This window comes from Mustela erminea, chromosome 1, assembly GCF_009829155.1.
Source record: "Mustela erminea isolate mMusErm1 chromosome 1, mMusErm1.Pri, whole genome shotgun sequence".
NCBI classification, from domain to species: domain Eukaryota; kingdom Metazoa; phylum Chordata; class Mammalia; order Carnivora; family Mustelidae; genus Mustela; species Mustela erminea.
In genome coordinates this window covers 21,664,935-21,692,639 of record NC_045614.1, presented here as the reverse complement: position 1 = coordinate 21,692,639, position 27,705 = coordinate 21,664,935, and the positions used below count along the sequence as shown (strand labels likewise).

The 27,705-nt window shown below is 59.1% G+C and overlaps 1 protein-coding gene across 2 annotated transcripts in view; it reads right to left on the bottom strand.

Moving 5' to 3' along the window:
* DNAH1 (dynein axonemal heavy chain 1) overlaps window positions 1–27,705 on the bottom strand; it is a 74,980-nt gene that overhangs the window by 7,830 nt on the left and 39,445 nt on the right. For both annotated transcript variants that reach the window (XM_032321474.1, XM_032321483.1), the window contains exons 27-63: window positions 27,394–27,557; window positions 27,085–27,198; window positions 26,421–26,609; window positions 26,041–26,146; window positions 25,261–25,374; window positions 24,659–24,808; window positions 23,244–23,330; window positions 22,948–23,134; window positions 20,560–20,651; window positions 20,196–20,350; window positions 18,890–19,067; window positions 17,925–18,119; window positions 17,716–17,835; window positions 17,286–17,444; window positions 17,033–17,140; window positions 15,823–15,963; window positions 15,510–15,670; window positions 14,945–15,102; window positions 14,400–14,573; window positions 13,597–13,635; window positions 11,372–11,550; window positions 10,147–10,377; window positions 9,023–9,219; window positions 8,461–8,596; window positions 7,345–7,553; window positions 7,053–7,224; window positions 6,184–6,375; window positions 5,709–5,819; window positions 4,755–4,940; window positions 4,156–4,347; window positions 2,815–2,982; window positions 2,532–2,723; window positions 2,269–2,400; window positions 1,651–1,776; window positions 888–1,007; window positions 640–789; window positions 336–496 (exon numbers count right to left, since the gene is read on the bottom strand). In XM_032321474.1, the coding sequence (XP_032177365.1) occupies window positions 336–496; window positions 640–789; window positions 888–1,007; window positions 1,651–1,776; window positions 2,269–2,400; window positions 2,532–2,723; window positions 2,815–2,982; window positions 4,156–4,347; window positions 4,755–4,940; window positions 5,709–5,819; window positions 6,184–6,375; window positions 7,053–7,224; window positions 7,345–7,553; window positions 8,461–8,596; window positions 9,023–9,219; window positions 10,147–10,377; window positions 11,372–11,550; window positions 13,597–13,635; window positions 14,400–14,573; window positions 14,945–15,102; window positions 15,510–15,670; window positions 15,823–15,963; window positions 17,033–17,140; window positions 17,286–17,444; window positions 17,716–17,835; window positions 17,925–18,119; window positions 18,890–19,067; window positions 20,196–20,350; window positions 20,560–20,651; window positions 22,948–23,134; window positions 23,244–23,330; window positions 24,659–24,808; window positions 25,261–25,374; window positions 26,041–26,146; window positions 26,421–26,609; window positions 27,085–27,198; window positions 27,394–27,557 (5,645 nt within the window). The remainder of the gene's footprint in view (window positions 1–335; window positions 497–639; window positions 790–887; window positions 1,008–1,650; window positions 1,777–2,268; window positions 2,401–2,531; window positions 2,724–2,814; window positions 2,983–4,155; window positions 4,348–4,754; window positions 4,941–5,708; window positions 5,820–6,183; window positions 6,376–7,052; window positions 7,225–7,344; window positions 7,554–8,460; window positions 8,597–9,022; window positions 9,220–10,146; window positions 10,378–11,371; window positions 11,551–13,596; window positions 13,636–14,399; window positions 14,574–14,944; window positions 15,103–15,509; window positions 15,671–15,822; window positions 15,964–17,032; window positions 17,141–17,285; window positions 17,445–17,715; window positions 17,836–17,924; window positions 18,120–18,889; window positions 19,068–20,195; window positions 20,351–20,559; window positions 20,652–22,947; window positions 23,135–23,243; window positions 23,331–24,658; window positions 24,809–25,260; window positions 25,375–26,040; window positions 26,147–26,420; window positions 26,610–27,084; window positions 27,199–27,393; window positions 27,558–27,705) is intronic.

Sequence of the window (27,705 nt, the reverse complement as noted above, 5' to 3'; positions counted from 1 at the left end):
GCTTGGGTGGGCCTGACTCAGGGCTCCAGGGCCGCTCTGGAGGTGAGCGCACAAGGTGCTGGCAAACGCTGAGCTGTGGGGGGAGGGTACCCAGACAAGACAGGCTAGCGCTGGGGAGGCGGAGGGGTACTGACCTCAACCAAGGGCTCCTGGTCTTGGGGGCGGGGGTTCTCAGCTGGAAATGGCGGCAAGTATGAGGAGCTGGTGGAGGTGCCAGGGCGCCTGGGAAGAAGCTGCTAGAGCCTCTGGGAAAGACCCGCGGAGTCTTGGCCTGGGAGTGGGAGGGAGGCAGCCAGGCTGAGCTGACGCCCTGGGTCTGGGGCCTGGGAACTTACCTGGGCGACAGGGTGAAGTTGATGAGGGTGACTTTGGTGGAGATCTCCGGTGTGTAGTGTGGGTTGGGCAGCTTAGTGGTGATATACATCCGGAAGTCTTCATGGTAGGGGATCACCGTGTCCCCCAGCTTCAGCACTGTGTTCCCCTGCTGCTTGTATGTCTGTGGTGGGCAGAAGGGGCAAGCACTGCGGCCCAGGCTTCGCCAGGGAGGCAGCGAGTGGGGCTGCCCTGCCCCCACTCCCACCCCACCCCTGGTCCAGACGGACAGGCTGCGCCCACCGCCCCCCGCCACTGCAGGCCCACCTGCTTGAGCAGCACCGGCTCCAGGGCTGGGTCCAGCTCCTCGCCTACATTCTCCAGAAGGCAGGGCTTGCCAAAGCGGATGGCATTTTCCATGCTACGCAGGAAGTCTCGGTCGCTCAGCTTGAACACATCCAGCCCATTGTCCTTCTCCTGTGGGCAGAGAGGGCAAGTGGGGGCTGTGGGAGCCGCCAGCCCGCCCGAGGCTAAGCCCAGCTGCGTGGGATGGGGCACGAGGCAGGTGGGCTCACCATGTTCTTGATCCATTTGTTGGCCTGGCCCTGCGGGTCGATGAAGTGAGTCCAGCGTTGGGAGAACTGGGTGATGACCCCATTCTCCACTGACAGCGTGTCGTTGGGGAGGCCAGCAATCTGTGTGACATCAGACTGGGTTAGGGCTGTCCCACGGCTACTCCCAGCTTCATGCTTGGCTATCTCTTCCCTCTCCTTAGGGTGCCCCCTTGGAGGAAGGGGCAGGCGACAGTGGGCACAGCTGTCACCCCACAGGACCTCCTACTCTCTCCTGCTCCTCGTCTGGATCCCCACACCTTCCTTCCCTGGGCCTCTCTGCCCTCTTGCCTACTGAGTTCTCCCTCAGTCAGACCACCTCTCTAGAGCCCACACGCCATTGGTATCCTGGTCTTCACTCTCCCCTGGCCTCTGTCAATAGCCTCTTGGTTTTCTCCCTGGGCCAACTTTACCTGTCCTTTAGGGTCTAGCTCAAATCTGACTTTTGGGGGGAAAACTTAAGAATCTTAACTTCCCCTGGATGCTGCTCTCCTTCCCCAGTCCACTCTGGCAAGTATCCCTTGAATTCTCTGCCTCCGGTTAGCTAGATCTGTGCCACGCTGTGTTCAGCTTTCTCCTCTCCAACCCACACCCTCTTGCTGGGCCCGGGTGGGTTCAGGGGAGACACCTCTGAGCAGGCCGAGGAAAGAGGGTGGGAGGGAAGCAGGAGGCTCCTGGCTCAGCCCAGTCCCTCCAGCCCCCCCCACCCCACACCCCGGGTGGACACCTGCCACGAGCGGATCTTCACAGGGTTTCCCAGCGTCCCGATGAGCGTGGGCTCAGACGTGTGCGGCACCTTGTGTCTCGTGAGCTGCTTGACCCAGTGGTCGTAGAGCACCGTGCGGTACTGGCCCTGGTGAGACGCCAGACTCAGGCCACCCCACCACGACATCCAGGACGCCCTCCTCCCTCCCCACTGCTGCCGCCATCCCCTAGAGCTCAGTAGTTGTAATCAGGAGTAGAGCCCAGACGTGGAGTCAGACCCGTGCACTCAGGTCCCACTTTGGGTGACTTCCTTGGTCTCCATAAACCTCAGCCCCTCCTCCGTGAAACAGGTGCAGTGACAATGGGCCTGCCTGTCCAGGAGGCTGTGAGGACTGAGTGAGATGCCCCCAGGAAGCATGCAAGTGTGGGCTCAGGCTTCCCCTAGAAGGCCAGCCTTGCCAGGTGGGTTTTCTGGCTGTTTTCTGCACTGCCTCATGCTCCAGGCCCGGAACAGCACCTGGTTCAGACGGGGCACCTGAGACACGCGCATCGCGGAGTGAGCGCATGAGGGAAGAGCTGCCCGGCAGGCTGCCCCTTGCAGAGGTGAGGCTGTGGCAGGGAGGGCTGGAAGGCTTCTCACCGTGAAGGGGCCCAGGTAGGCCACAAAACCAGCAGCCACCAGCACGTCCCCGGAGATGTTGTCAAGCATATGCTCCAGGTTCTCCACAGTCTCCTGCCAGCGCACCTTCTCATCCGACAGCCCGTTGATGAGCTGCAGAGGCAGCCCCGGGGGGTGGACTGAGGGTGACCAGGCCAGGGGCTGGAAAAGGGGTGCAGGCCCCGCCCACGCCCCCCCAGACCCTCGCAGCCCACAGGCCCTCCCTGCCCCCGCCGTGAGCCCACCTTGTCGGCGCGGCCCAGCCGCTGCTCACACTGCTCGCACTTCAGCTCCAGCTCCTCCTTCTTGGCGATGCACTCCCGGTACTTGGTCTGCATCGTGGCGATGCCATCCTCCACCTCGTGCAGGCGCTGCTTGGCCTCCTCCAGGACCCTCTGCGTCACGTCCAGGTCATCCTGGGCCTCCCGCAGGGCTTGCTGCAACCAGAGGACCCGGGCCAGCTTGTGGAGGGGCCCCGGCGGAGCCCCCACCTCCCGCCACCTCCCCCCAGCCGTGCCCAGGCCTCACCCGCTTGGGCTCCACTGCCTTGGCCACAAAGTGGTACTTGTGCATGGCGCGCACCCACTGGCAGATGGAGGTACAGGCCTTGGACACCTTGGCAATCGCGGCCGGCTGGAACTCCTCGTTGTCAATGTACGGCTGGATGGCTTTGATCACTGCCTCCCCAATGTTGTCCTGGGAAGGAGGACCGGGGGCATCAGGGGGATGCTTTCCAGGGAGCAAGGGGCTGTGGGGCCCTGCTCAGGAACACACAGCTCGCTCTCAGAGCCCCATGCCCCGTGTAGGCTTCAGCACAGTTGTCTTCCTGGGTAAACATGGTCCATAAAGCAACCAGGATTTCAGAGAACGATCAGAGTCTTCCTCCACAAGAAACCACACAGTCTCAAGGTCTGGTAATAGGCAGGCTCTGTTAAGAACTCACTTAGCGACAAGGGCTGCTTCCTGACAGGCGTGGAGACCAGTGAGTGATTCCGATGCCCAACCAGGCTCATGTTCAAGGGTATTAACCCTCACCGTGAGAGCTCATCACACCCCCAGAGTTCCCATCCCATCCTATGAGAGTCCAGCCCTGTAGTTCAGGATGAGCCCAGGAATCTGCATTGTTCATGAACTCCCGGAGCTCAGAGCCTGGGACCAGGGATCCTGAGTACTGGTCATGAGCACTGCTGATCTGGGCTGAATTAGGCATGTGGGGCCTCTGGTTTCTAGACTGATGGACTTGGAGGAGGAAGAATGGGGTAGTCTACAGGGGCCCAGCTGCCTATGGGCCATATATCCACCCTCCCAGTGCAGCCTGGGGTGTCTACAGCCCCATATTGACTCATGGCAGTGGCGGGGTGGGGGTGGAGGTAGAGCGCATGTACAGGCAGTTGTCCCCTTCCCAACTTCTGGGCTGAAGAAGGTCCCTTAAGAGGGTGGTGGCCACCAGGCTGACCTAACCATGAAGCAGCCCCTGAGATAGAACATGGCTGTGGGTACCGAGAGCCCCAGCTAGACAGCAGATGGAGAAACCCAGGGAAAGACAGAAGAAGCTGAAGCTCAGCTGAGACCAAGGGAAAGGCCATGGTTGCACAGACAGTGCAAGCCTAGGCCAAGGCCATGGGGGTCTCAGGGAGGAAAGGGCACGAGAGGGGATCTCTAGGCTGTAGAGCTCTGAGGTGACTGTCACTCCCACCAGCCAGAGCGCTCCTCCGGGACCAGGATGTGGTCCCAGTCAGCTCTGTGGCAATCAGGCTGCATGTGTTCGGACAAAGGGAGACAGGACAGAGAGCCCTACGCTGGTGGGGGGAGGGGACTCTGCTTCCACCTCACTCACAGGCCTGCTCGCCTTGTGCCCGGCACACCCACCTTGTCAAACTTGAAGAGGCTGTCGAGAAAGCGGCCAGGGTCCTGCAGCAGCCCCTTTCCGGGTTCCCAGTAGTCATCCACCTTGGAGCCGGGCCTCTCTCCAGGCACCTTCTTGGGCTTGATGCCCTTCATGATGCACATAGCCTCTATGACCAGCTTCACACCTGGGGGTGGCCGCTGCATGGCCCGGACCTGCAGGTCAGGCCGAGAGTGGGGAAGGGGAGAGCCATTATGGCCTGGGTACCCCTGGGCAGGGGCAGCTGTCAGACAGGGTAGACCTCACCAAGCCAGCTCCTACTGCCACAGACAAAGGGCATGCCTAGCTGTCCCCCGAGGTCTGTCTCTGCTTGTGGTTCCTTCTGCTCCCCCATACACCCAGGCCTGACCTTGCGGTCCTAGATGCTCACTGCCCAGGACCAAAGCCCTCCCCATGTGCCTGTCTGGTGCAAGGGGTAGAGGCAGGCAGCTGGGTTTGAGGCCTAGCTCTACCCCCACCTCTCAGCACATGACCCCAGGGGATGTGGAGACAGAGGGTGTGGGGACCAGAGGCAACAGGACAGATGCCCAGGGGGAACTTCAGGGACAGGCTGGCCGCCCACCTCGGTCACGTCATTCTTGTTGAGGTTGCGCAGGCTGGCCAGGGCCGCATCCAGGGCGGGCAGTGCCTCATCCAGATCCTTCTGGGCATCGTCAGCAATAGCTTGCGCCTTCCTGGCCTTCTCATTGGCCTTGATCTCCTCTGCTTGCACCGAATTCCGAGTCTCCTGAGCAATGGCTGTGTCCACCTAGGGACCAAAGGCAGGGAGGGCGCAGCTGGTGGCATTTGGGGACGGGTGTGTCCCCACTTTTCTCCTCCCCTTGTCTCAGTCTCCCCAGGGTAAAGAGAAATGAGAGCAAGGATACCCCCCTCCCCAAGGGCCCTCTCGGAGCTCTGGGAATGTGAGAAGCCCATTCCCAAGTGCTCATGGTGGGCCTGGCATGGGGCCCAGGACTTTACATGCTTGAGCACAACTGCCCTCCAGGGAAGGACCCCCTAAGCCCACAGGACATCTCCAGGCAAGACGGAGAAACGTGCCCCCCACGTCATGTTCTTTCCGTCTGCTGGAAACATTTCCAATATGCTGGCTTTGCCAGGCAGGAGGGGACTGCTTCTATGAGGAAGCTGTCATAACGAATTTGCAAATCAGAGGTATCTGCTGTGCAGAGCAGGCCCTCGAACTTGGGGATCTCAGGAAGACTCAGAGGGAGGCTGGGGCCGAGTCTGCACAGCTGCCCATGGCAGCCTGCTAGTCAGTCCCTGTTGTGATTATCAGGGCTTAGGTTGCCTGTCCTGCTCTTCACCATACCCCCCGCCCAGCGCAGGGCCTGGCACAGAATAGATTCCCAGCAAACTCTCGCTGAATGAACAAATGATGACCGACTGAGGAAAACAGGCACTGAGGAGCTAAGCAGCTGCAGAGGACAGGCAACCAGTGATCTCGTGGTTGCATGGGTATCCCGAGCCTCCCCAGACGTGGTCAGACATCAGGAAGAGGCCCAGGGAGCACCCCCACCTTGATCTGCTCCATGGTGAGCACGGTGTCCTTGGCAGCCTCTTCCAGCAGGGGGCGCATCATCTCCAGCTCCTCCTGCATCTTAGCCACGTCCTCCGAGGTACGCAGCAGCTGGCGGATGGGGGGCGCAGAGAGGAAGTCAGGGGTGACAGGGTACCAGAAAGAGAGCCGGGCGTGGAAGTGGCTGGGGAGAGGGTCCTGCAGGGCTGCCCGGCCCTCATTCATGAGTGAGAGGCTGTGGCTGGTTGTCCAGTGAGCCCTAGAGGAAGTGAGATGTCCTCTGAAAATCTGTGGGGTGCCCTGCTTTGGCCTTGCCCTTGCTCATTTGGTTAGGGAGGAAGCAACCCATTTAAACACTGCAGGCTGCCAAATAGGAGGGCGGTCTGGGACTGCCCAGGCCAGGGTAAGCCAGAGCAGGCACTGCTTTAGCAGGCACTGCTTTAGCCACTGCCCACCAAGCCCCACTTTGGCCCACCTTGTCAAGGCCACTCTTCATGCGGTTCTTGGCAGTTTTCAGCTCCTGTTTCTTCTGCCCAATGAGGATGGAGAAAATATGAAGCAGCTCCAGGTAGCTCTTGGGGGTCACGTAGTTGTGACGGGCCAGCTCAGCTAGGTACTCGGTACACTTCTTGGACACTGACTGGTGGATGTAGACACAAACCTGAATCTGTGGGGTGGGAGACCACTGATGCCAGCCTTGTAGAGGTCCCAGCAGAGACCTGGCACCACGGTGCCCTTGAAGCCACTGAAGCCTGGTCCCAAGGAGGAGACCACATGTAGGAACCTCAATGCTTCTCACGCATGCTATCTCCTATGAGTCTCATAACCTCCAGGTCAAGGTCACCTATTCTGCAGAAGAAAAACTCATGACCCAGAGAAGTCAAGGGGCTCGTTTAAGTTCACACAACATCAAGGGCAGAGCTGCCTTTGAACATGGACCCAGGAGTCTCCCAGGTCTTGGCCTGTTGCCCTCATCACAGCTCCTAAACTGCCTCACTCTGAGAGTCCTAAGGTGGGACCTTGGGGGCAACAGAGGGCCCAAGGCCTCAACATAGCTGAGGAGGGAAACAGATTTACTCTAGTTCTTGGCTTGCAGGTGACCATCACTCTCTCAGGTTGGACCAGACAAATCTAGCCTCCCCATCTGTGGTCTTTGATTGTATGTCACCATGACAACCTTGTAGCACTTCCATGATACAAATGAAGAAACAGGCTTAGGATAGGTCAAGTTCTGCTCCAAAGCCCATCAGTGTTGGGCCTGGGACTCTCCCGCAGGCTCCTATGACAGTAAGTCCAAATCTAAATAGCTCCCCCTGACAGCCTGCTCCTCACCAAGACACCTACCAGTCCTCTAATGACTTCAGAGGTGGCTTCCAGGTCTGGGATCTCATTCAGGAACATGGTGGCCACAGACTCCAGTGCCTCTGCCGGCCACTCGTTAAACCAGTCAATGGTACAGCAGTTGACAAGGGAGGGGAACTGCCTCAAGCGAGCTCGGAAGACCTCTCCGATGGGGCTGGGGGACCAGGAGGCCAAATGAGGCACTGACTTCCACCGCAGGACCCTCCAGAGCCCAGAGCCCTCCTCATGGCAGGCCCAAGTGCCGTCCCTATGTGGCCACCATGGGGGCCCATACCTCATACACAGAACCACGTGGATATTGCTGCGCACACGCCCAGTGTAGGCAGCCATAAGATTGGCTTTGGTGGGCTGCAGGCCCTGCTCCTGGATGTAGGGCCGCATGGTGTTGACAATCTGGTCCTGCTCATCTGCGCTGTAGAGATTGGGAATGTCGCCCGAGTTTAAGACATTGTTGATGTCCTCGAGGAAAGACTCGTTCTTGATCTGGGGAGAGATGAGAGTACAAAAGCTAAGCCGTAATGATGGCCCCTGGGTGTTGGTCTCCAGGACCTTGATAGCAGCCCCGTTTTACAGACCATACCACTGAGGCTCAGATAAGCTCAGGGGCATACAAGTGACCTTACAAGTCATGGTCTAAGACTCATACTCAGGCCTGCCCTACAGCAGAGACTCTGAACATCAACACAGGGCTGTGGAAGGGCCCTGGGTCCTGGGTGGGAGAGACAGGACACCTTACTCTCCCTTTCCAGACCTCCCCATGCCTCAGTATCCTCACAGGAGGAAACCAGGCCACAGGCAGAAATAGGTCCTTGCCAGACTGCATGAGGGGACCCTGGGGGTAGAGGTAGGGCTGGGAACAGATGGCACCCTGCACAAAGTGGGACACGTTCCAGGGCTTCCATCTCTGGCCAGCTCTGACCAGCAGGCAGCTTTAGGCACTGCTCTCTTTGCTTTGAGACCCCAGAGCCATCACCTCAGTTTCTTTTGGAGACCCAGGGACAGGTCTCCTAGGGAGCTCTAGAGGGAGCAGCCCTCAAGAGGGGCACCATAGGCACAGTGCTTCGGGCAGGAGTCCTGTGGTCCTTGAGGTGGGACTGGCCAGTGAGTATGGTGCCACTTGTGATCAGCCATGGTGCCAGGGGCCTTCTTTTCCCTTGGGGTATAGGGCTGACCTATGCCCCCCTAGCTCTGACAGGCTGAGTTTGGTCCCATGCACCTGACCCACCCAACTGAGGGCCCCCCGCCACCAGTCCCAGTCATCCCACCAAACATTCAACCCAACTAAGAGTGACCTGGGCCTGAAGGACCGACCACTTTCTAGGATGCCACACAGGGATGGGGTTGTATCCAGCCCACCCTGGGCCCTGCCCTCTGCCTGTGGTAGTGGCACCTGAGTGTCAGAGAACAGGAAAGTGATGGGCAGGCTATGCAGGCCAGCCTTGAGCAAGATCTTCTTGACATCTTCACGCCACTCGGCCATGCCATAGTTCTTGGACAGCTCAATCTGGAAGCATTCGTATTCGGCCCTGGAGACAGGAGTTTGGCTGGAGGCATGGCTGAGCTTAGGCCAAGTGCTGAATGGTAGGTGCCCACCCCCCACCCCAGCCATCTGGAGTTCTGGCTCCCATCCTGGGCAGATCTGCAGATGCTCTAGGCCCTGAACCTGCTCTCTTGCCTCCAGACCTCTGCCTAAGCTGTTCCATGGCCTGGAACGCCATTCGCTTCCATCCTGCCAGCTCTGAAACCGAGAGGAGGCCGTGGCCGCCACATCTAGGAATCCTTCCTGGTTGTCTGCCGCCACACCTCCCTTCCCTGCAGCACCACAGGGCCCTGCTACTGCCTCTCCCCGGAGCCTAGGTCCCCTGCCCAGTGCGTTCAGAAACCCTCAACCGGGGTGACCCCAGCCCTCCTAGCTGTGGCCATCCGCTGCCCAGCACTCCCGGAGCCCTCACATGTGCGAGGCCAGCCGTGTGAGGGAGCTGCGGCCGCTGCCACCCACACCCAGCAGGAGTGCGTTGCCCAGTGCCTGGCGCAGGGTGCGGCTGATCCGGCAGATGTGGCTCATGGCATCCATGAAGAGGACCAGCCTCAGCTTGGCTGTGTTGACCTGGTTGTAATCTTCCATGTACTCCTCAATCACCTGCATCATCTGGGGGGCCAGGGCGGATGGGGAGATCTGGGTTGACTCTCCGTCCCCAGGCACTAGGACCCCGACAGAACACACCCCCTCAAAAAAAAAAAAAAAAAAAAAAGAACACACTCCCTTCCATGGCCAGCCCGGCTCATCTGCAGGGAGGGGTGCTGGGCCTGGTCTCAGGAGGGTTTGGCCCCATGTGCCTGACCACCCCCCCCGCCCCAGCTGTGGGCATCCCTGCCCTGGGTCCCAGCCATCCCGCCAAACATCCACCCCAACTGACAGTGACCTGGGCCTGAAGTGCTGACCACTTCCTAGGACGCCACACTGGGATGGGGTTGTATCCAGCCCACCCTGGACCCTGCCCTCTGCCTGTAGCAGTGACACCTGAGTGTCGGGGAACAGGGAGCCAGACCTGTACAGAAGTCAGGACTAGAGGAGGCCAGACCTTTGGGATACACAGAGGCCTAAGGAGCGGGGTCAGAGCCTTGTCTGTTTCCTCTCGGCCTCACCAGGTGTGCTGAAGCACATGGGAGCTCATGAGGGCTCCTGGGAATGAGGAGGGGATGCGTGTGCAGGGAAAACATCGGGAGCCCCTCCAGCCACACAGCTCTGAGGCCTCTGACAAGGTCTCTTCCATGTCTCCCTGTGGTCCCGACTCAGACCCTGCTGCCCCTCTTGGGGGCGGGATGAGAGCCCCTCCAACAGGCGAGCACGCCCACATTTACAGAACCTGTCCCCAACGAAGCCCAGGCTTGTCCCCCGCCAAGGCGGACCAAGCAGGGCCTGCTGCCCCTTCTGACAGGAGAGGAAATGGAACCTAGGGAGGCAAGGGCTGGCCTTCGAAGTCAGAGCCCTAACCCTCTGGTCACAGCGTGCTGGTCTGTTCGCGGTGCTGTGGAGGGCCCGGGCCCTGGGGGGCAGAGCGAAGGGGCCCCTCACCTTCTTCTCACTGGTGATGAGCTCGTAGGACTTGACGTCAGAGCCTGGCGACATGAAGTCCCCATAGAGGATGGGCTGGAAGGGACACACCTCGGCGAAGGTCACCCCCCACTGCTCCATGCAGCTCTCCAGTAGTTTGTCGAACCAGCTGCGGTCCTCATCGTTCACCAGGCGGTCGCGGAACACGCGGCAGCTCTCGTGGTACCAGAGCCGCAGCAGCCGCACCTTGTCCTGCAGCCAGCCCGCATCAGTCGGCACGGCCCGTCCCCCCCACCCTCCACCCCCCCCCCCCCCCCCCCCCCGCACCCGGATCCATCCCACGCTGCACCAACCGCACCTCCCCTCCCCCGGCCCCACCCCCCACTGGCCAAGTGCCTGCTGGGACCCGCTGCCTTAGCCGGTTGTCAGCATCCCCCCTCTCAGGGCCCCCGCAGCAGCTCAAACCCCAGGCCTGGGAGGAATGCCTGCTTCTCCTTATACCTTCCCGACACCCCGCCTCTAGCCACTCACTAAGGCCCTCTGGCTCTGCTCCCATCTCTGTGTTTGCTGCCACCTCCATCCCGCCTCTCCCTTCCTTCACCCCCACAATGAGTGGATGGCCCTCAGGAACCCCCCAGGCCCTTCTCTCTACCTTTTGGGCTATAGTGTGGCAAGGCCAGGGCTGGTGCCTATCCCATTCACCAAGTATCCCTGGCTCCAAGCTCTACACATACTGACGCATCCAGCCCCCATTCCAAAGGCAAATCTGTCCCCCGCACCCCTCCATGGCTCCCATCATGTTCAGGACGCTATGGCTTCCACAGCTGACAGCCCCAGCCCCCCGCCAGCACCCTGACAGCCCGCTCCCTGCTGCCGTCCTGCTCCATCCACCTGGGCGTCTGGTTCCTCGAGTGTATCCCCCTCACTCTGCTTCCCAAATCTCCTACACAGGGCCTCACCAGGCACCCTCTCTCTCTCCCTTGTGCTGCCCTAGATCTTTCTGTGGGATCCCCATCACCGCTGCCATTCTAGGCATGGATCTGAGCTGCAAGACGGGGCTCAGCTGTAGGAAAGCAGGGGGTCTGGAGCCCAGCCTGCCCCCAGTGCCACTCAGGGCCTGGCCAGATCAAGGCTAAGCAGTGCTGCAGCAGCAGTAAGGTCAAAGACCAAGGGGCTGGAGAGGACAGTGGAGGCCCTGTGGGCTCTGCTCCCTGGACACTGGGAAGGGAGCCTGCCGGGTCCTCACCTCGACCTTAGCCGGGTCGGCCATGAGCATGCCCTGGAAGACCTTGGAGAGGTCCCTCAGGTTGAAGGTGTAGTGGGACTTGGCCGGGGTGGGCAGCAGCTGGGAGGTGATGGTAGAGTACACCATGATGGTGGCTTCCACGAGGGGACTCGTGAAGCGGGCGATGGCGGGGGCCCCAGCTGTGGGAACAGGAGGGTGGGCCTGAGTCCTACAGGCGGGCGCCCCCCCATATAGCCTCCAAGGATGCTAACCCCCTTTGCCAGGGCTGTGTTCTCCCCTGGGTGCCCTGTCCCCAGACTGCGGGCTTGGGTTCCACCCAGCCTTCAGCGCCTCTGGGATGCCAGCTCCACCACAAGCTCTTGCTGATGTGATGCCCCCAATTCGGGGTGAGGAATCTCTTGCTCTGAGCTTCCCACCCACCCGCCCATGGCCTCATTTCCGGCACACGCTGTCGTGCGCTGGGGCACACCTGTGGGACCAGGGATACTAATGCGGTCAGTGCAGGGCCGGTCCCTTGCTCCCTTGCCCTGTGAGGCTGTGGGAACTTGGGGCAGAGGGAGTGAGAAATGAGTAAAGGGGCAGGAGGGCTTATCCATTAGTCAACCTAGACACTGTTCTTGGTCCTGGGCACAGAGGGTGGCCCCACAGACACACTCCTCCCCCTCTAGCTGCCACCCTGCGGGGCTCTGTGGATAGGCGGACAGTGGTGGGCCTTGCAAAGGCCGGCTGCAAGAGAGTAGTATCCCAGGGTGCCTGGGTGGCTCAGTGGGTTAAAGCCTCTGCCTTCAGCTCTGGTCATGACCTCAGGGTCCTGGGATTGAGTCCCACATCAGACTCTCTGCTCAGCGGGGAGCCTGCTTCTCTCTCTGCCTGCCCCTTTGTCCGGTGAGCTGGGGTTGGGGGCATTTCACATAGTGCTGGGGGAGGCTGTGTGAGGACGGATGCTCCAGCAGACAGCTGGAGAAGGGAGGGCAGGCCCGGTACCGGAGCAAGCATGCCGAGGCCTGGGGTGTTAAGGACCAGTGAGGGGAGGTGAGAGTTGAGAGGTGATGAGGGGCAGGGATGGCTCTGCCTGTCACCGTTGGGACGTGGGCCCTTGCCTGCAGTTGAGGAGAGGAAGAGTGTGATCCCAGTGAACGCATGGATGGGTCCCTCGGGCCGAGATGGCTACAGGACAGGATGGGAGGCTGGGGTGTGGTGAGGGCATGGGGACGGGGCAGTGGACCTGACCTGAGAGGAGGGGCTGCCCTCCAGCAACAGTGAAGCCCGGGAACGTGAGACTGAGAGAGCTAACGGTTGGTCAGGCCACCTGAGAACCACTGGGGACAAGGGCACTCTCCGGGGACTGCTGAGTCACGAGGGAAAGTGGGAATGGTGGCTGATGTCGGCTGAAGAGACAATGCTCTTGAGCTGTGCTGTCTGCACGAGCAGAGAACTGGAGAGATGGCTGGGATGGGGGTGGGGGGCCCAAAGCGACTGTTTTGTGTTTTGTCGTTAACATGGGGGACATCCGTATGCATCAGGCTGATGGAATGGCCTGGTGAGGATAGGCCACACACACACGTGTGCTTATGCTGTGTGCTGGGAGGTGGAACCACGCTCTCCAGCAGACAGTCTGGGGTGGGATTCGGGTTTATGAGAAGGGCTCTTTGGCTGAGCCCCAGAGAAGAACCGTCCATTCCTATCAACAGGAGAAAAGACAGGACCAACGGTGGCCTGGGTGCAGGGGTGTGGGGGACATGGAAACCTTGGGAGGGTACTGTCTTGCAATGGCCTCCTTCAGCTGAGGTAACAGGAAGGGTGGGACGTGCGGCGGGGCTGGAGATCTGACGCCGTCCGTTACCCTGCTTCAGTGACCGCCAGATCTGCCCTGTGCAGGGCTGCCACACCAGAGATGCCTGCTCCTCCGAGAGGGCTGGCCTCCTGGGAGCCTCTGCTCCTCTGCACAGGGCGGGAGTTTGTTGGCTTGCTTTATTCACTCATTCAGCTCACGTTCACCTTGCTTTTACTGTGGGCGGGACAATGCCTGGACATTCCAGGCACTAAAGGGCTGACTGTTATGTGAACGGTTGAACGAGCCTATGAAGGCATTTGCTCCAGAGAATCAGACGATGGTTCTCTGTGGCCCTGGGGACCCAGCCCCGGCCACCCCCACCTGGAGTCCAAGGCCCACCCAGGAACCAGCAGCCCACCCCATCCAGGCCCTGCTCCAGGCCGGCACTTACGCACGGGCTCCCGGTAACTTCTCTCCCCGAGGAGTCCATCTAGAGGGTTGAGGGAGAGACGTGGGGCTCAGAGTTAGGTGGGTCCCCTGCTGCAAGTCTTGGCCAGCTGGGCCAGGCGGAGCAGCTCCCAGAGCATCCCCCCAGCATGCCCCCCTCATCAGAGCAATGTGGTCCCCACCCCTCCCTGGGCCTATCACCACTGGTGGCAGGGCAGGCCAGGCCAGAGGAATGGAGGCCTGACTCTCATCACCCACCACCTGGCACAGTGCCAAGGGGAGTTCAAGGTCAGAGTGTATCTTAGACAGGAGGTGGGCTAGTGGGGGAAGACTGCATCCTGATGGGAGTGGAAGGTCAAAGCCACGCTGTCTATTCTATCTTGGTGGTTTTTCCTGATTTATAAAAGTAACATCCTTCTGCCAGCTTTTCTGGGTGAATACGAACATACACGTGTGTACTTATGCAGGTGAAGACACAAGTGAACACATGTATAAATCATATATTCAGCAATCACCACGTGCTAGGCTTCATGCTAGATGCTACATCTAGTGTCTTATTTAACCTTCACAACTTGGGAGGGTGCTAATATCACCACCCATTATACAGATGGAGAAACTGAGGCTCAGAGAGGTTCATGAATTTGCCAAAGGTAACACAGCTGAGTAAAGGGTGAAGCCAGGGCTGAGGTCACTGCCTCAGCCACTCCACCCCTTCCAGCAGCTGCCCACGTGTCCTAGGAGTAGCTTACCCAGCCTGGGCTTCTGCCTTTGCCCGGGACTGCCCCCCGACTTCCACCCGGTGCTCACCCATCCAACTGCCCAGGATGGTGGAGAAGATGCGCTTCTTGCTGACCTCGTCCATCTCAGCAAAGGACAGGTAGTTGAAGTGGCGTGTCAGCCGTGGGGTGATGGCATTCCTGCCTCCGCCCGGGGGGCCCATGGCACAAACAAAATTGATGTCTACCAGCTGCTTGAAGGCTCCTGGAGTGGAGGCAGGAAGTCAGAAGGGAGCCGGGCCCAGAGCTAAATTAATGGCTTTTTGTGGACCCTAGGCACTTGGCCTTCAAGGGCCTCCTCCTCTCTAAAAAACATTAAAAATGATCATTTATAACAGTACTGGAATATAGACAGATATAATATTATAAATTAACAGTGTTCTTTGACCCTTAAAAGTTCATTTTCCCAGTGATTTTAAAAGAATTCAAAACATTTCTGGGGACCCTCTACAAGTACTGTGAGCAGTAGGCCCTGCGCCTACCCTGCCTAATGGAGGAGGCACCCTGTCCTGCCCAGCACATCCAGCCCGCACCTCCCTCCCACCCCCCTGTTGGGCCAGGCCGGCCAGCACTCACCAATGACCTTGCGGTCATACCAGCCGCCGTGGTCCATCCACTGGCGCAACAGCTCGATGGGTGGCTGGGCGCCATAGGTTTCCAAGGCTGGCATATTCAGGTCATCAATGAAGAAGATGAAGTTGCGCCCCAGGGGCGGCCCATACACGCCTTTTCGCCTGTGGAGAGGGGCTGCGTAAGCCCAGCCCACATTGGCACCAGGTCTTCTGGGAATCCAGGGCTGGCAAGATGGCAACTGCCTTCAGCTCTCTCTGAATTGTTAGCCCTCTTGAGCAGCCCCCGGTCCCAGCCTGAACATCCTGGGACATCACACTTCGCTTCCTGGAGTCTGGGCTCAGCAGACGGATCTCAAGCCCCACCCCGACCCAGCCCAGGACAAACACCCACAGCCTGGCTCAGGAATTCCTGATGGGTGAGTCTCCAGACCAGTCTGTAAGAGCACCCAGAGCCCTCTAGGAAGTTTTTGGCAAACCCAAGAGCATAACTGGGCAAGGAGTTGGGAAAACGGCTGGTTGAACCAGGCTGGGAGAACACACAGCGGCAGAACAAGGAAGGCGGTGCCTGCCTCTTGTCCAGTTTGCTGTCGATGAGGTCCTGGGTTTGGTTGGCCGAAGTGCGGGCTGAGAAGGTGAGGAAGTGGCTGACATACTCTGGCGGCAGGTTCTTGAGGAGCTTGTCGGAGATGGTGAGGGTCTTGCCTGTGCCTGTCGGCCCGATGCACAGCACCTGGGAGAACAGGGATCACTCGTTCAAGACTCTTACTGGGTCTGGTGCAGGGCAGGAGTGCCCCCCCCCACCTGGCTGTCCACGTGGGAGGCCAGCCACCTCCCAGCTTGGGCCTGGGTGTGGGAGGAGCAGGGCATGGCAGGGGTGCTCACAGGCTTGTGGTTGATGAGGAGCATGTCCAGCAGGTAGGACATCTGCACCGTGTCCATGGTAGGCACGATGATGTTGCAGTAGCTGGTATCCGGCATCATGGTGAATGGAGTCGAGGAGTCCATCCACTTCACCCAGGCCACCTGCAAGCACAGGCCGCTCCGGGTTGGGCCTGGAAGCCGGCCTCACCCCGCTCTGGCCAAGCGTACCAGGAGGACGAGGGAATTCACTGCTAGGCCATGATAAGAGAGCCCAGGCGAGGGGCAGCTCAGGACTGAAGCAGGAAGCCCTGTGCCCCCCTCTCTGCTCAGGGTGGGGAATCCCAGAACAAGCCACTGGGAGTGGGGGGGCTTCCTAGGGACTGCGAGGTCTCAGTGTCAGGGAGATGTTCTGGCAGTTGGACAGCCCAGCGGTCAAAGACCTTTGCTGTTTAGTTTCTGGCTACCCGAGGGTATGGGGGCCAGAACCACAGGTGTTGGCATCACTGGGATACAGAGAGATGCCGCAGCCTGGCCGCCCCCACCATCCCTGCCTGCATGAATTCTTTCCTCCACAGCCTTGACCCAGCTTGCAGACCTTCCTTGATGAGGGGGCTCACTAGGGTCAAACCACAGGTTACACTGGGGACAGTTCTGACCGTTAGACTCAAATGTGCTCTGTGCGACCCCCAGCAGGAGCACGCATAGTGGCTGTCCCTGTAGATATCTCCCTGCCCCCTCCTTGTCCTGGGGTGGGGTCCTGACCCTGGAAGCACAGTAGACTCCCAGATCCCTCGCTGGCTGATCGGAGGGATGGGACACCACGGCAGGCCAGGAGGGCTTGCTGTTCAGCCTAAGGGCACACAGCCCCTAGGAAAATGGGACTTTTAAGTAGAACTGCGGCAGCCATCCCTGGCTTCAGCATCAACATGGAGGAGGCAATGCTTATGGTCAGGAAGGGAGGAAGGCCAACATCTCCCAGTCCCATGTTCAAGTCCAGCTCTGCCGCTCACTAGCTGGGTGTGGCTGCTCTGAGCCTCAGTTTCCTTGTCTGGAAATTGGGCACAATCATAACCACACTGTGGGTCTGTGAGGATCCACGAGTTAATGCAAATGACTCCCACCTGAGCCCATCAGCATGGGCTCCTCTCCGTGGTCCTTATTCATTGATGAGGACAACCATCACCCAGAGGGCCCTCCCGGGCTTGCCCCCTCGGCACAGGCCTGAGTTCACCTGTTTGCCCTCCTCATCCTCGTCCTCATCGTCACTGGAGCTGCTGATGCCTGCATCTTCCAGCCTGTAATCGAACACCAGGCCCTCCTCCGGGAAGAGCAGGGTCAGCTGCAGGGACCAGAAGAAAACAAGGCTGTGAGGCCTGGGAGTTTGTGTGGCTGCCTGTCCCTGGGGGCCTAGGCCCCATGGACAGCCCCAGAACCCCCAGCGTTCTGGGACCTGGGCGCCCAGCCTGGGGGCTGCCGCCTCTCACGTTTTCTATCTTCATCTTGATCCTGAGCCAGTGGCTGAAGCTGATGCGGCTGGCGCTGTCCCCTGTGGCACCCACACTCCAGATCAGGGAGAAGATGAACCAGGGCTCGATCAGCTCTGGGATGCGACTCAGCTTTTCTGGGGGTATCTTCCTGAGGCCCTGGGGACAGTGGGGACCGCGTCAGGCCCAGGCCAGAACAGAGCTGAGCAGCCCAAGGAAGTGGGGTTGGGGGGCATCTTTGGGCCTCTGCTGCATGGTCTGGTGTGTCTGTAGCAGACAGGTTGGGGTGACCCCATGACCCATGTGAGCCAATCTGAATTGTTCTTCCAGAAAGCTGGGCTTGGGGCTCCTCAGCGCCCTCGGGTGCCCTGGCACAGGGAGCAGGGATAGGAAGGAGCAGGGCCCCGGCCCCCCTTGCTCAGAGCTGTACCTCTTTTGGCAGGAAGGGCTTGAAGAAGCAGTCTAGCAGCTTGAGGAGACTCAGGGTCAAGTTGCTGTTGGTTGAGGTGATCACCTCCCTTACTGAGTGCCGGATGAATGTGATGGATCCCTACAGGGGACGAGCACCTGGCTCTTGTGGCTGGTGGCCACAGCGCCCCATTGCCCCACCTGGGCCGGGCACACAGTGGCCTCGCTCACCTCCAGGAAGCGGACGAAGAGAAACTTGAACTGCTCCTCATAGGGCTTGAATAAGGCAGGGAGCCTCCTTAGCCAGCACTCGACAAAAGGCATGAGCCCCAGGATGCTGGGTTCCAGGTACACCATGCCACAGCGGGACACTGTGGCTGGGGAGGCCACGGCCAGGTCCTGCACCTCGAACATCATGGTCATTGACTGGCATGGGGAAGAACTGTGTGAGTGGGCCGGCTGCCAGTTCCTAGGGCTGGGAAAAGGGCTGCAGAACTGCTGGGCTGGGGGTGACCATCCTGTAACTGTGGACAAGCTGTGGGGCAGTCCGTGGAGGGGCCTCAGGAACCCTCAGCCCTCAGCTGATAACATAGCTCCCCCTGGGGCTGGGAGGAGAACCGAAGTCAGAAGCTTCCTGACTGCTCTCTGGCCAGCTAGGACCAGGGCATTCTGGGGTCCCTGGAGTCCTGGAACAATGTGAGAAGAGCTGTGGGCCATGCTCCAGAACTTCCAGGAGCTCTTAGGAGGGCTCAAGGGATCGGCTCCATGTAGCTATCACAAACTGCTCTAACACCAGGTGACAGCCCTCCTTTTCTGAGAACAGCACCTCACACACCAGGCGGGTGGCCCTGGGGCTGGGTGTGTACCGCCTGTCTCCTGACTCCTGGCATGTTGCTAGGATGTCTGACCCAGACTGGGCCCACATGGCTACAAGTGGGCCTGGGAGGCACAAGGCAGAGTCAGTGGAGAGCGGTGGGTGGTCATCCGGACTGAGGCCCAGCTCATCCCAGAATGTGGGCTGCAGAAGGGCCCCCTGGGGCAGCTGCCCCGACACAGCTGAGGTGTAGGAGCTTGGGGATGCCCTGGGAGGCAGCTGTGGCCCTGGGAGGGAGGGGGATGGGCCTGGCCAGCATACTGCGGCCCCCGGGGCCACTCAGCTGCCAAGGAGAGCTGGGAAGATGGACAGGCAAGTGTACCTCGGTGAGCTTGATGATCTCCCCGGAACTGAGGCACAGCTTCTTGTTGTCGTCCAGCACCGTGTTCATGTTCTCTATCCAGACGGCGTCCACCGGCCCGTCAAACATGTACCACTTCTTGTTGGTGTTGGAGGCGATGGCCCCCGCCCGGATGAGGGAGGGGAAAATCCCATCTGTCCTGCAGCCACCAGGAGGAGGGAGATGGGGCAGGCAGCAGACCCAGATGGCTCCCAGGGAAACCTGGCCGCCGGTCTGGCCCTGCTCTGCGGGGGTCTTTCTCTTTGATATCTTCATTCATTTAAAAACAACAATGGGGAAAATGGGACTTTTCAGTGTAGCATGGGGCTATAAAAATGTGCGTTTATATTCCTTCTCTGCTGAATCATCACTAAGGTTAAATTAAAGGAAGATAAAAGATGGTATCCTGGGGAAGAGAAGGAAGTGGGGGAGGAGGCACCAGCAGAAATGGAGGCCCATCCGGTTCTGGGAGATGGGAGGAAAAGGAGATGGGGAAAATGACCTTGCAGGAAGGCAAGGGATGGGTCGTGAGAGGTATCCAGGTCCTGTCACATAACCCAGGAAGGCTCACGCTTCAGAGGCACCAAAGGCCTGGGAAAGTGGTGGGTAGGGGGACATCTTTCTGGTCTGATCCCCAGGCCCCCCAAACACCCACGCAAGAGCCTGGAGTGGGTGTGGATGAGACCCTTCACCAGCAACGGGGAAGCAGGCCAGAGTCATGTTTGGAAAGATGGGTGACTGTCCCACTCCAGTGCCCACACCCCCCTGGGTTTCCAGAACCCTGGAGCCAAGCAGAACCCTCCACAGAGACTGGAGACTTCCTGAGAGAAACAGAATGACACCAGAGAAAAGCCTCCCACATGCTGACGTTTGGAGGGTCTCCCCCTAGTTGCTCTTCTCCAGCTCAGAGCACTTTCCCTGACATGCATGTGTCTGTGTGGGGGGTGGGGGACCTGAGAGGGACTTCTAGCCATGACAGCAGGCAGTCTTTACTGAGAATTCGGCATGTGTCATACTGTCTAGACATCTTCCCTAGGTCAAGCTCATTTTCTCTTTCCCAGCACCATGGTGCCATTGTTATGCCCACTTCGCAGATGACAGCACCAAGGCCAGGGAGGGAGGAAGGTCACTCAGCAAGGAAGTACAGTGGTGAGTGGAGTGCCAGGCATTTGGATTCCAGAGCCTGACTCCTGAGCTCCCAGTGGACTAGGAGAGGGAGGCCCATAGCTCATAGCCCCCAGAGGTCTGGGCTCAGGGTGGTCCCTGGAGAGAGGTTGGGACCACTCACCACTCATGGGTAAGCAGGTCAAATTCTCCATATAGCTGGCCCATTGTGATGGACTTGGGGTTCAGCACGTAGTAACTGACGGCCTCATACGTGCCGCCACTGATGGACGGCTGTCCTTTCAGCGACGTCATGGCGGCTGCCAAGACTCTGTAACACTGGGGAAACAGCCACCCAAGAGTGAGCCTCCTGGCTCCCCAGAGCACAGGGCTGCAGTGGGCTGCAGGCCACAGAGGGCAGGCAGGGCATTCTAGAGGCCACAGAGGTACAAATGGGGACGAAGACCCCAGCCGAGAACCCAACCCACACACCACCCCCGCCCGGGTGACTATCTGGGTCATGAATTGCCTGGCTTGGCTCCACTTACATTGCTCTTGCCAGAACCTGTGGGCCCGACGAGCATGAGGCCATGCCGCACCACCGTGGTCTCATAGAGCTGGATACACTTGGTCAGGAAGCCTAGAGGGACATGGCAGTGGCACTCAGGGCGCAGAGCATGGGCTCGGGTCCTGGCTCTGCCACTAGCTTGCTGTGCGACCTCAGGTGAGTCACCCTGAGCCTCAGTCTCCTCATCTAGAAAATGCAGCTGGCAATATACCTAGGGGCAGGTGAAGCCCTGAGCACAGGGACAGGCAAAGAGGAAGCACTCTGCTAATGGCGGCCATGATTTCCACCATGATTGATTCCCTAAAACCCGTTGATCAGGTGTCCAGCTGGCATGGGCCTGCTCAGTGTCACAAGCCCCAGAAGCAACTCCAGCCCCCAAATCCTCTGCCAGGCCTACAGAAAGCACCACCCTGAGGAAATGGCGGCCGATACATGGCAAAACCCCAGGGACAGAATCGGAGCATCAGCAGCTGTGACTGATCAAGACCAGAGCTGTAGGGCTAGCTGCCCGTTGTAGGCAGAGGGCCAGGCCCACACAGGTAGGGACTGAATGTCTCACTTTGGCCCAAGAGTGTACTGGGGAGGTGGCAGGAGGAGCTGTGGCCCTGCATGTCTGGGAGGCCCTGCCAATGGGACAAGGTCCAGTTACCCAGTGATAGCTAAGCGGGCCCAAGGCCACGAGGGAGAGATTTTGAGGCTTCACTCAACAACCCCGCTGGGACCTGGTGGGCAGGAAGTGGCCTCAGAGTTCAATGGGGAATGAAGGACAGGGGAGGGCTTGGGGGACAGACCCTGCAGCCTGAACACATCAGGCCCCAGAGGAGGGTCCTGTATAGCCAGGGTGGCCACATGGCCAGGTGTGACTTCCTGGATAAACGTCCCCCCACGGCACAAAGGATTGGCAGGGAGGGTCCTGGAGGAGAGGAAAGGTCCTCTAGGCTAGGGACGGTGAGACCAGAGCTCAAGGGGCACGGCCACGCAGTGGCTGCATGGAGACCCCCAGCTTCTATCAGGGAAGAGGATTAGGGTCAGAGGGAGACTGAGGGCGCCCTCCCCCAGGGTTCTCCCATCTGTGTGGTAGCCCTTGTAACAGGTTAGTTCAAGAAAGGCCCAAACGCTCCTCAGCCCAGTGACACCTGGGCTTATTCCAGTGACCTCCTAGTGTATTCCAGGAGGACTGTGGGCAAGTGCAAGATGGGAGCAACAAGCTTTGTTCCAAAAGAGGACAGTGTGCGTTGGGTGTCGTGGGGCAGGGCTCACCATTTCTCCCAGTGACAGCATCAAACCCCACTGCTGCCCCGGGCAGGTAAGGATGGGGTAAAGGACAGCCTCTGTCGGGGAGGAGCAAGGCCTAATAGGGGCCCGAGTCCTGTGACTGCTCCCCACAAGAGGAGGGGGCTAAGAAGGGGTCTCGGGGCAGTGACAGGATCTGCTTCCCCAATGAAAAGTAATCAGCACAATGAACGTTGGTCTCTGCCCCCGGTTCCTGATGCAGAGCTGCTCAAACCATTGTAAAGAGAATGCTAGGACAATCTTCTTTTCTAACACTTAGGCTTTGACCCTGGTTCCTGACGCAGAGCTCCTTTGTCATTTCCTGAGTGCTAGGAATGTCCTTTGTTCTAACGAGGCACCTCGTGGTGGCGGGCTTCTGGGAACAAGCTGGTCACCAGGAAGACCAAACCATGGTTAGATGCTTAGAATTGTCAGGCTCGCTCCCCCATTCTCCAGAGGAGGGAAAGGGGCTGGGAGTGGATAATAATTGATAATAATAATAATTTATCATGCCTACATGATGAAGGCTCCATAAAAACCCCCCAAGAATGGGGTTTGGAGAGCCTCCTGCTGGATGAACGCATCCATGTGCTGGGAGGAGCAGACCTCAGCCCACGTCTCTCTTCATCTGGCTGTTCATCTGAATCCTTTCTTGTATCCTTTATTACAGAATAAGTAGCAAATGTGTTTCCCTGAGTTCTGTGAGCCGTTCTGGTTGTGGGAACCTCCAGTCGGTAGCCAAGCTGCTGAAAAGTTGTGGGTAACGTGGGGACCCACTACTTGTGACTGCTTGTGACTTGTGCTTCTGGTTAGTGCTAGAACTGAGCTGAATTGTGGGACAGCCAGTGGAGAACTGGTGTGGGAGAACTGGTTGGTGTGGGAAAACTCCCACGTCGAGTGACACAGGCATGAGTGGGAGAGAGGACTTTCTCCTAGACATTGGTCACCTGCCCTATTCCGGGGACTGCTTGGCGAGAGCCCCAGCCTGCCATAACACTCGGCCGGGTGTGAGTGACCCTGGGGCAACACTGCCCCATCTCTGCACCCCTGCCCTGGATCCCAGGGAGGCCACTCAGGGATGGCGGGGGAAGCTCACCATCCACATCCTTAAGGTTGCTGTTCTCACAGGCCTGGCGAATGGCCTTGTCCAGGATGCCATAGTCTGTCTCCTCCTCCTTGACGGTGGGGAACAGGTCCAATACGATCCCGGAGAAGAGCTTGAGGTCCTCCTGCAGGAACTTGGGTACATTCACGTCTCGGATGGCCCGGAGGCATATCAGCTCCTGCAGCGGAGCGGGGGGAGCCTTCAGGGGACCCAGGTCAGACATGCCTCCGCTCCCTCTGGAGACCTCCCACGGCCCAGATCCTTGCACTTCTCTGGACGGAGCTCACCTCACTCATGCTGGGGTTTTCTCGCTTGAGGTTCCCCGCAGCCGAGATCACAGTCTTCACAGCTCTCATCCCGAAGTCATAGTGATCCTGTTATTGCCGCACAGGAGGGGCAGGTGGGCCCTATGCCTTCGGGGGGGGCTGCCTGGCACACTCTGCCTCCCCACCTGGTACCTGGCCCTCACCCAGCTGGAAGTTGCAAGGTCACACCCCCTGCAAGCCCCAGCCTGAGCCAGGTGCCCTCGACTGTAGGCCTCCGGCACCTTCTCCTTACCATCCCAGGGGTTCTCTCCCTTCTCCGGCCTCCCTAGTCTGCAGCCCCTGCCTGCTTCTGCTTGACTCTTGGCCCCTGAGGGTGAGGACTCTACGTGGGTCTGACCCTGGCAGAGTCCTGTGGTCCCAGCACTGCACCAGGGGCAGGAATGTACTTGGGTTTCTTCAAAACATGACAGAAGGAGTTCCCATGGGTGCCACAGCTGGGTTGGCCCCAAGGGCCTTTGGGTTTCCTTCTAACATTCTCTTTTGGCCACACCACTGTAGCTTTTCCCTTCTTTGTTGCTGATTCTGTTTCCATGATGTAGCAGATGTGTTGAAAATGGTTAAATTTTTTTATCATTTTCCCCCTATGGGGCCAGACCATGAGAGCTACATCTGGACCTGACCAGCATATTTTCCCAGAAATCTTGGACTTGGAGCAGGATGAAGTGACTGGGCTAGTCTTGCCACTTAAGGTTCTGCACTTCCAGAACCATGTGCGTACAGTTAACAGGGAAGGCAGCATTTTTGAAAGTGGATGGTGAGAAAGAAGACGTGCGGAGGTGTGGGCATCCAGGCTGTGCTGTGTGGACAGCCGCTGTTTCTCCCAGTAACAGACCACATCTCCTCCAGCCCAGGGGCTTGGGGGGCCCCAGCTAGCCAGAGTCAGCCTGGATTCCTCCTGGCCACAGTGATTGGTGTTCATGCAGGAGCAGGTCACCCAGAGAAAGCCCATTAGGATGACTTTTTCTAGAACTATGAAGAAAGAGGAACTAAGCTGGTAGCGTGTAAGCCCAGAGCTGGCTCATCTCTGCCATGGCTCATCTCTGCCACCGCAGAGGGGGGCCTGCCTGAGAAGGGAGCCAAACAGGGAAGCTTAGCCAGCAGGGCTGGGGTCTGTGCCAGTGGCTCGTGCCCCTGGAAGCTGGGCTCAGCACACTGAGTGGAAGGCCCATGGTGCCAGGGGGCTGCTGTCTTGCTCTGGCCCCATAAGACCCAGCGTACTTGCTCCTAAGCCTTGGGTTGTGTGGCTCTCAGTTTACTAATGCTTGAGCCAACTAGCCCTTAGCTGAGAAGTGGGGATGTAATTCCTATGTTATGGGGCTCACGGAGGGCAGACGGTGGCTCTCACACTCTGTAACCTGGTGAGGGCAGGGCCTCACCTGTGAGCTGAGCTGCTCGGAAGACAGCTTGAAGGTGGTTGTGATCTTCTTGGCCAGCACATTGGCCTCGCTGAAGCCGAAGGAGTAGAGGGAGATCTCTGCGATCATGGCATAATCCGGAACCATCATGGCCACCGGCCGGAAGAGCGCCTGGGGCACGGGGCACCCGTGTGACGTGTGAACGGAGAGGCAGGCCTCCCCTCCCAGAGCCCTGCCCACTCTCTGGACCTCTCGGTGCTTGGTGGTCCTCAGCCCCCAGAAGATAGGCTCGCTGCCCTCCTGCCCCACGGATGCTTGGATCCCCTCTACACCTCAGCCGCCATAGCCGAGGCTGCTTATCCTCCCCCATGGCTGGACAGCTCTGCCATTAGAAACGGGTCCTTGGTTCTTTGTGTTGACCTGAACCCGTCCCCTGACTTCTCCCAAGCCAGAGGACAAGCCTGGGGCCTCCTCTCCATGGCTGGGGGGTGGGTCTCAGGAACCCTGGGCAGGAGGGGTGCCCCAGAGAGCCCTTGCATAGTGCTCCAGCACATCTAAGGCCACAGCCCCATGCTTTCCTGTACCCTGGGAAGCCTCTTGGGCTGCCCTGTGCCAGCACTCGCCTTCAGGTTATCAGGCAGCTCGGTGCGGCCGGCGTAGCCTGGGTTCATGGTGATAAACACAGCGCAGGATGGCACAAGTGGGATCTCGACGCCTTCAAACATGAAGCGTTCCACCTACAGGGCGACGGGGTTGGCTCACCCTGCCTCCTCTCTGGATGGGCCCCCTTGTCCCTGCGGATGCCCTGTCCTGGCTATAGCCGCTCAGCCCAGGAGAGAAGGTGGGCTCCTCTCTCAGGATCTGGCCTAAGACCTTGGGTCCTGGTGGGCACTGGTGGCCTCCAAGGTCCTGGCTCCCTGAGGTCTTCACACAACTCCTGCTACCCCCACCCTACCCCCAATTCCAGACACTGGTTCTCCTATACTTGGGCAATCTAGATCAGCTCTGACTAGGATCCAGAGCCCTACTGGGATGGGGCTGGGCACCTCCCAGCCTCCCAGCTCCAGTCGCCAGGAGGAGACCTCTAGTCACTCTGAATGATGCTAGAGGAAGGACAGTAGGTTGGGGCTTTCCATAAGGGTCAGGATGTGGGAGGGATCCCTTTATCCACCACAGCCTGGCCTGAAAGTTGCCCCCAGAGTGGGGCAGGCATGTGGGGCTCCCTGACTGGCTACAAATGTCCCTCAGGGACAGTTCCACGAGGGGGGAGTGGGGCTGCCCATCCCCTGCGAGACAAAAAAGTTTGGGCTCAGGGAAGACCTGAATGCTTAGCTTTTGATGCCGCGGGTATGGGGAGCCTGTGGCAGCATGGGCGTGCTGGGGACAGCTGAAGTGATGCTCACCCGCTGTTGCTGAGCCTTCTGGATGGTGGTGATCTGCTGTGCCACCACCGAGAGTACCTCAATATCGATGCGGTTGAACTCATCGAAGCAGGCCCAGGCCCCGGCACTAAGTGCGGTAAGGACAACGCGGGGATAGGAGTTCTGAGCCCACCTGACACCTCCAAGGGCCCCCTGTGACTCTGCTGGGAGGAAGCCTCCAATGGCCATCTTGGCCAGCTCAGTCATATTCCCACCCCCACCCCCCCACCCCAGTGCCCACCAGGAGCCAAGCCTTTGATTCCTATTATTTCATTCTGTCCCCTCCACCATCCTAGGAGGCTCCTCTCAGGTGGCATCAGCCTTCCTGCCCTACCCCATGCCACCCTCATGGGCATCCTCACCTGGCCAGGCCCTTGAAGAACTTGCCCATGGCCATGAAGTCGAGCTGGTCAGAGCAGTTGAACACCACAGTCTGGATGGCCAAGGCCTTGCCCAGGTCTTTGGTGGTCTCAGTCTTCCCTGTGCCAGCCGGGCCAGCTGGGGCTCCCCCAAACTTGAGGTGCAGAGCCCCAGTCAGAGTCAGGTAGCATCTGCAGGAGCAAGAGGTAAGCAGGGACCACGCTCCTTCCTCAGGGTTCCCGGAGACTTAGGAGTGGTTCACTTTATAAAGGGGTTGCCTGTTCTTTCCCCCAAGCCAATTCCTCTGGTACCCTGAAAAGCAGCTGTGACTGATGAAATCAGTAAAGCTCATACCCTCTAGATGCTTCCAGAGTGCTACATGTGTGCTTAAAAGCTTTACACCTCGGCTCATGAAATTCTCATAACCACCCTGAGGAGGCTGCAGGGGAAACTGGGGAACAGAGGGGTGAGTCAGCTGTCCCAGGTTGCCCAGCAGAGGGTCAGAACTGGTTTTGAACCTGAAGCCCGTGCTCCTCACCCTGCATTGTTATAATAGACTGGCCCAGCATGGACTCCCTGGGCCTTGTGGCCCCCAGACTCTCGGGCCAGTCAGAGCTGGAGGGAAGGCACCAGAGTAGAAGTGTACGTGGGGAGAAGGAGGCTCACCGGTCGGTCAGGGGCGTGATCACAAGCCTCCCGCTGTTGCCGAGGTACTCATAGCCGTACGTGAACTCAGCATTCACAGCCCGGATATACAGGTTGTTATTTGTCCAGTAGTACCTGGCATTGCAGGGAGACATGTTCCCAGACCATGCAGACCACGGGCCGCTGGGTAGGGCATGTGGCCCAGGAGAGGTGGGGAAGGAAAGCAGCAAGGTGCCCCGCCCAAAGCTTGTCCCAGGGCCTACTGGAGACCGACTCTCTACCCCGCGCTGGCCTTGGACGTGACCGCGCCAGGGGCCCCTGCATCCTCACCTCAGCTGCGAGATCCACTCGAAGTCGTTCACGCTGACTATGTTCTCCTGGATCAGCTTGCTCACCACATCCTTGGCGTGGACCTCAATGACAATTAGCGCTGACAGCACAGCCCGCTGCATGCGGGACAGCTTTCCCCGCACCAGGGCCACTAGGTCACTGAGCTGTAGGAGCGGGGGAACGCTGTCAGATATTGGTGTGGTCGAGCTGGGTAGGCTTCCTCTCCTGTGCACAGATGGTGTGCTTCTCCCAGGAACAATCTCTCTGTCCTGGGAGCAGCTGGTGGTCTAGGATGGGAATGGGGTGTGGGAC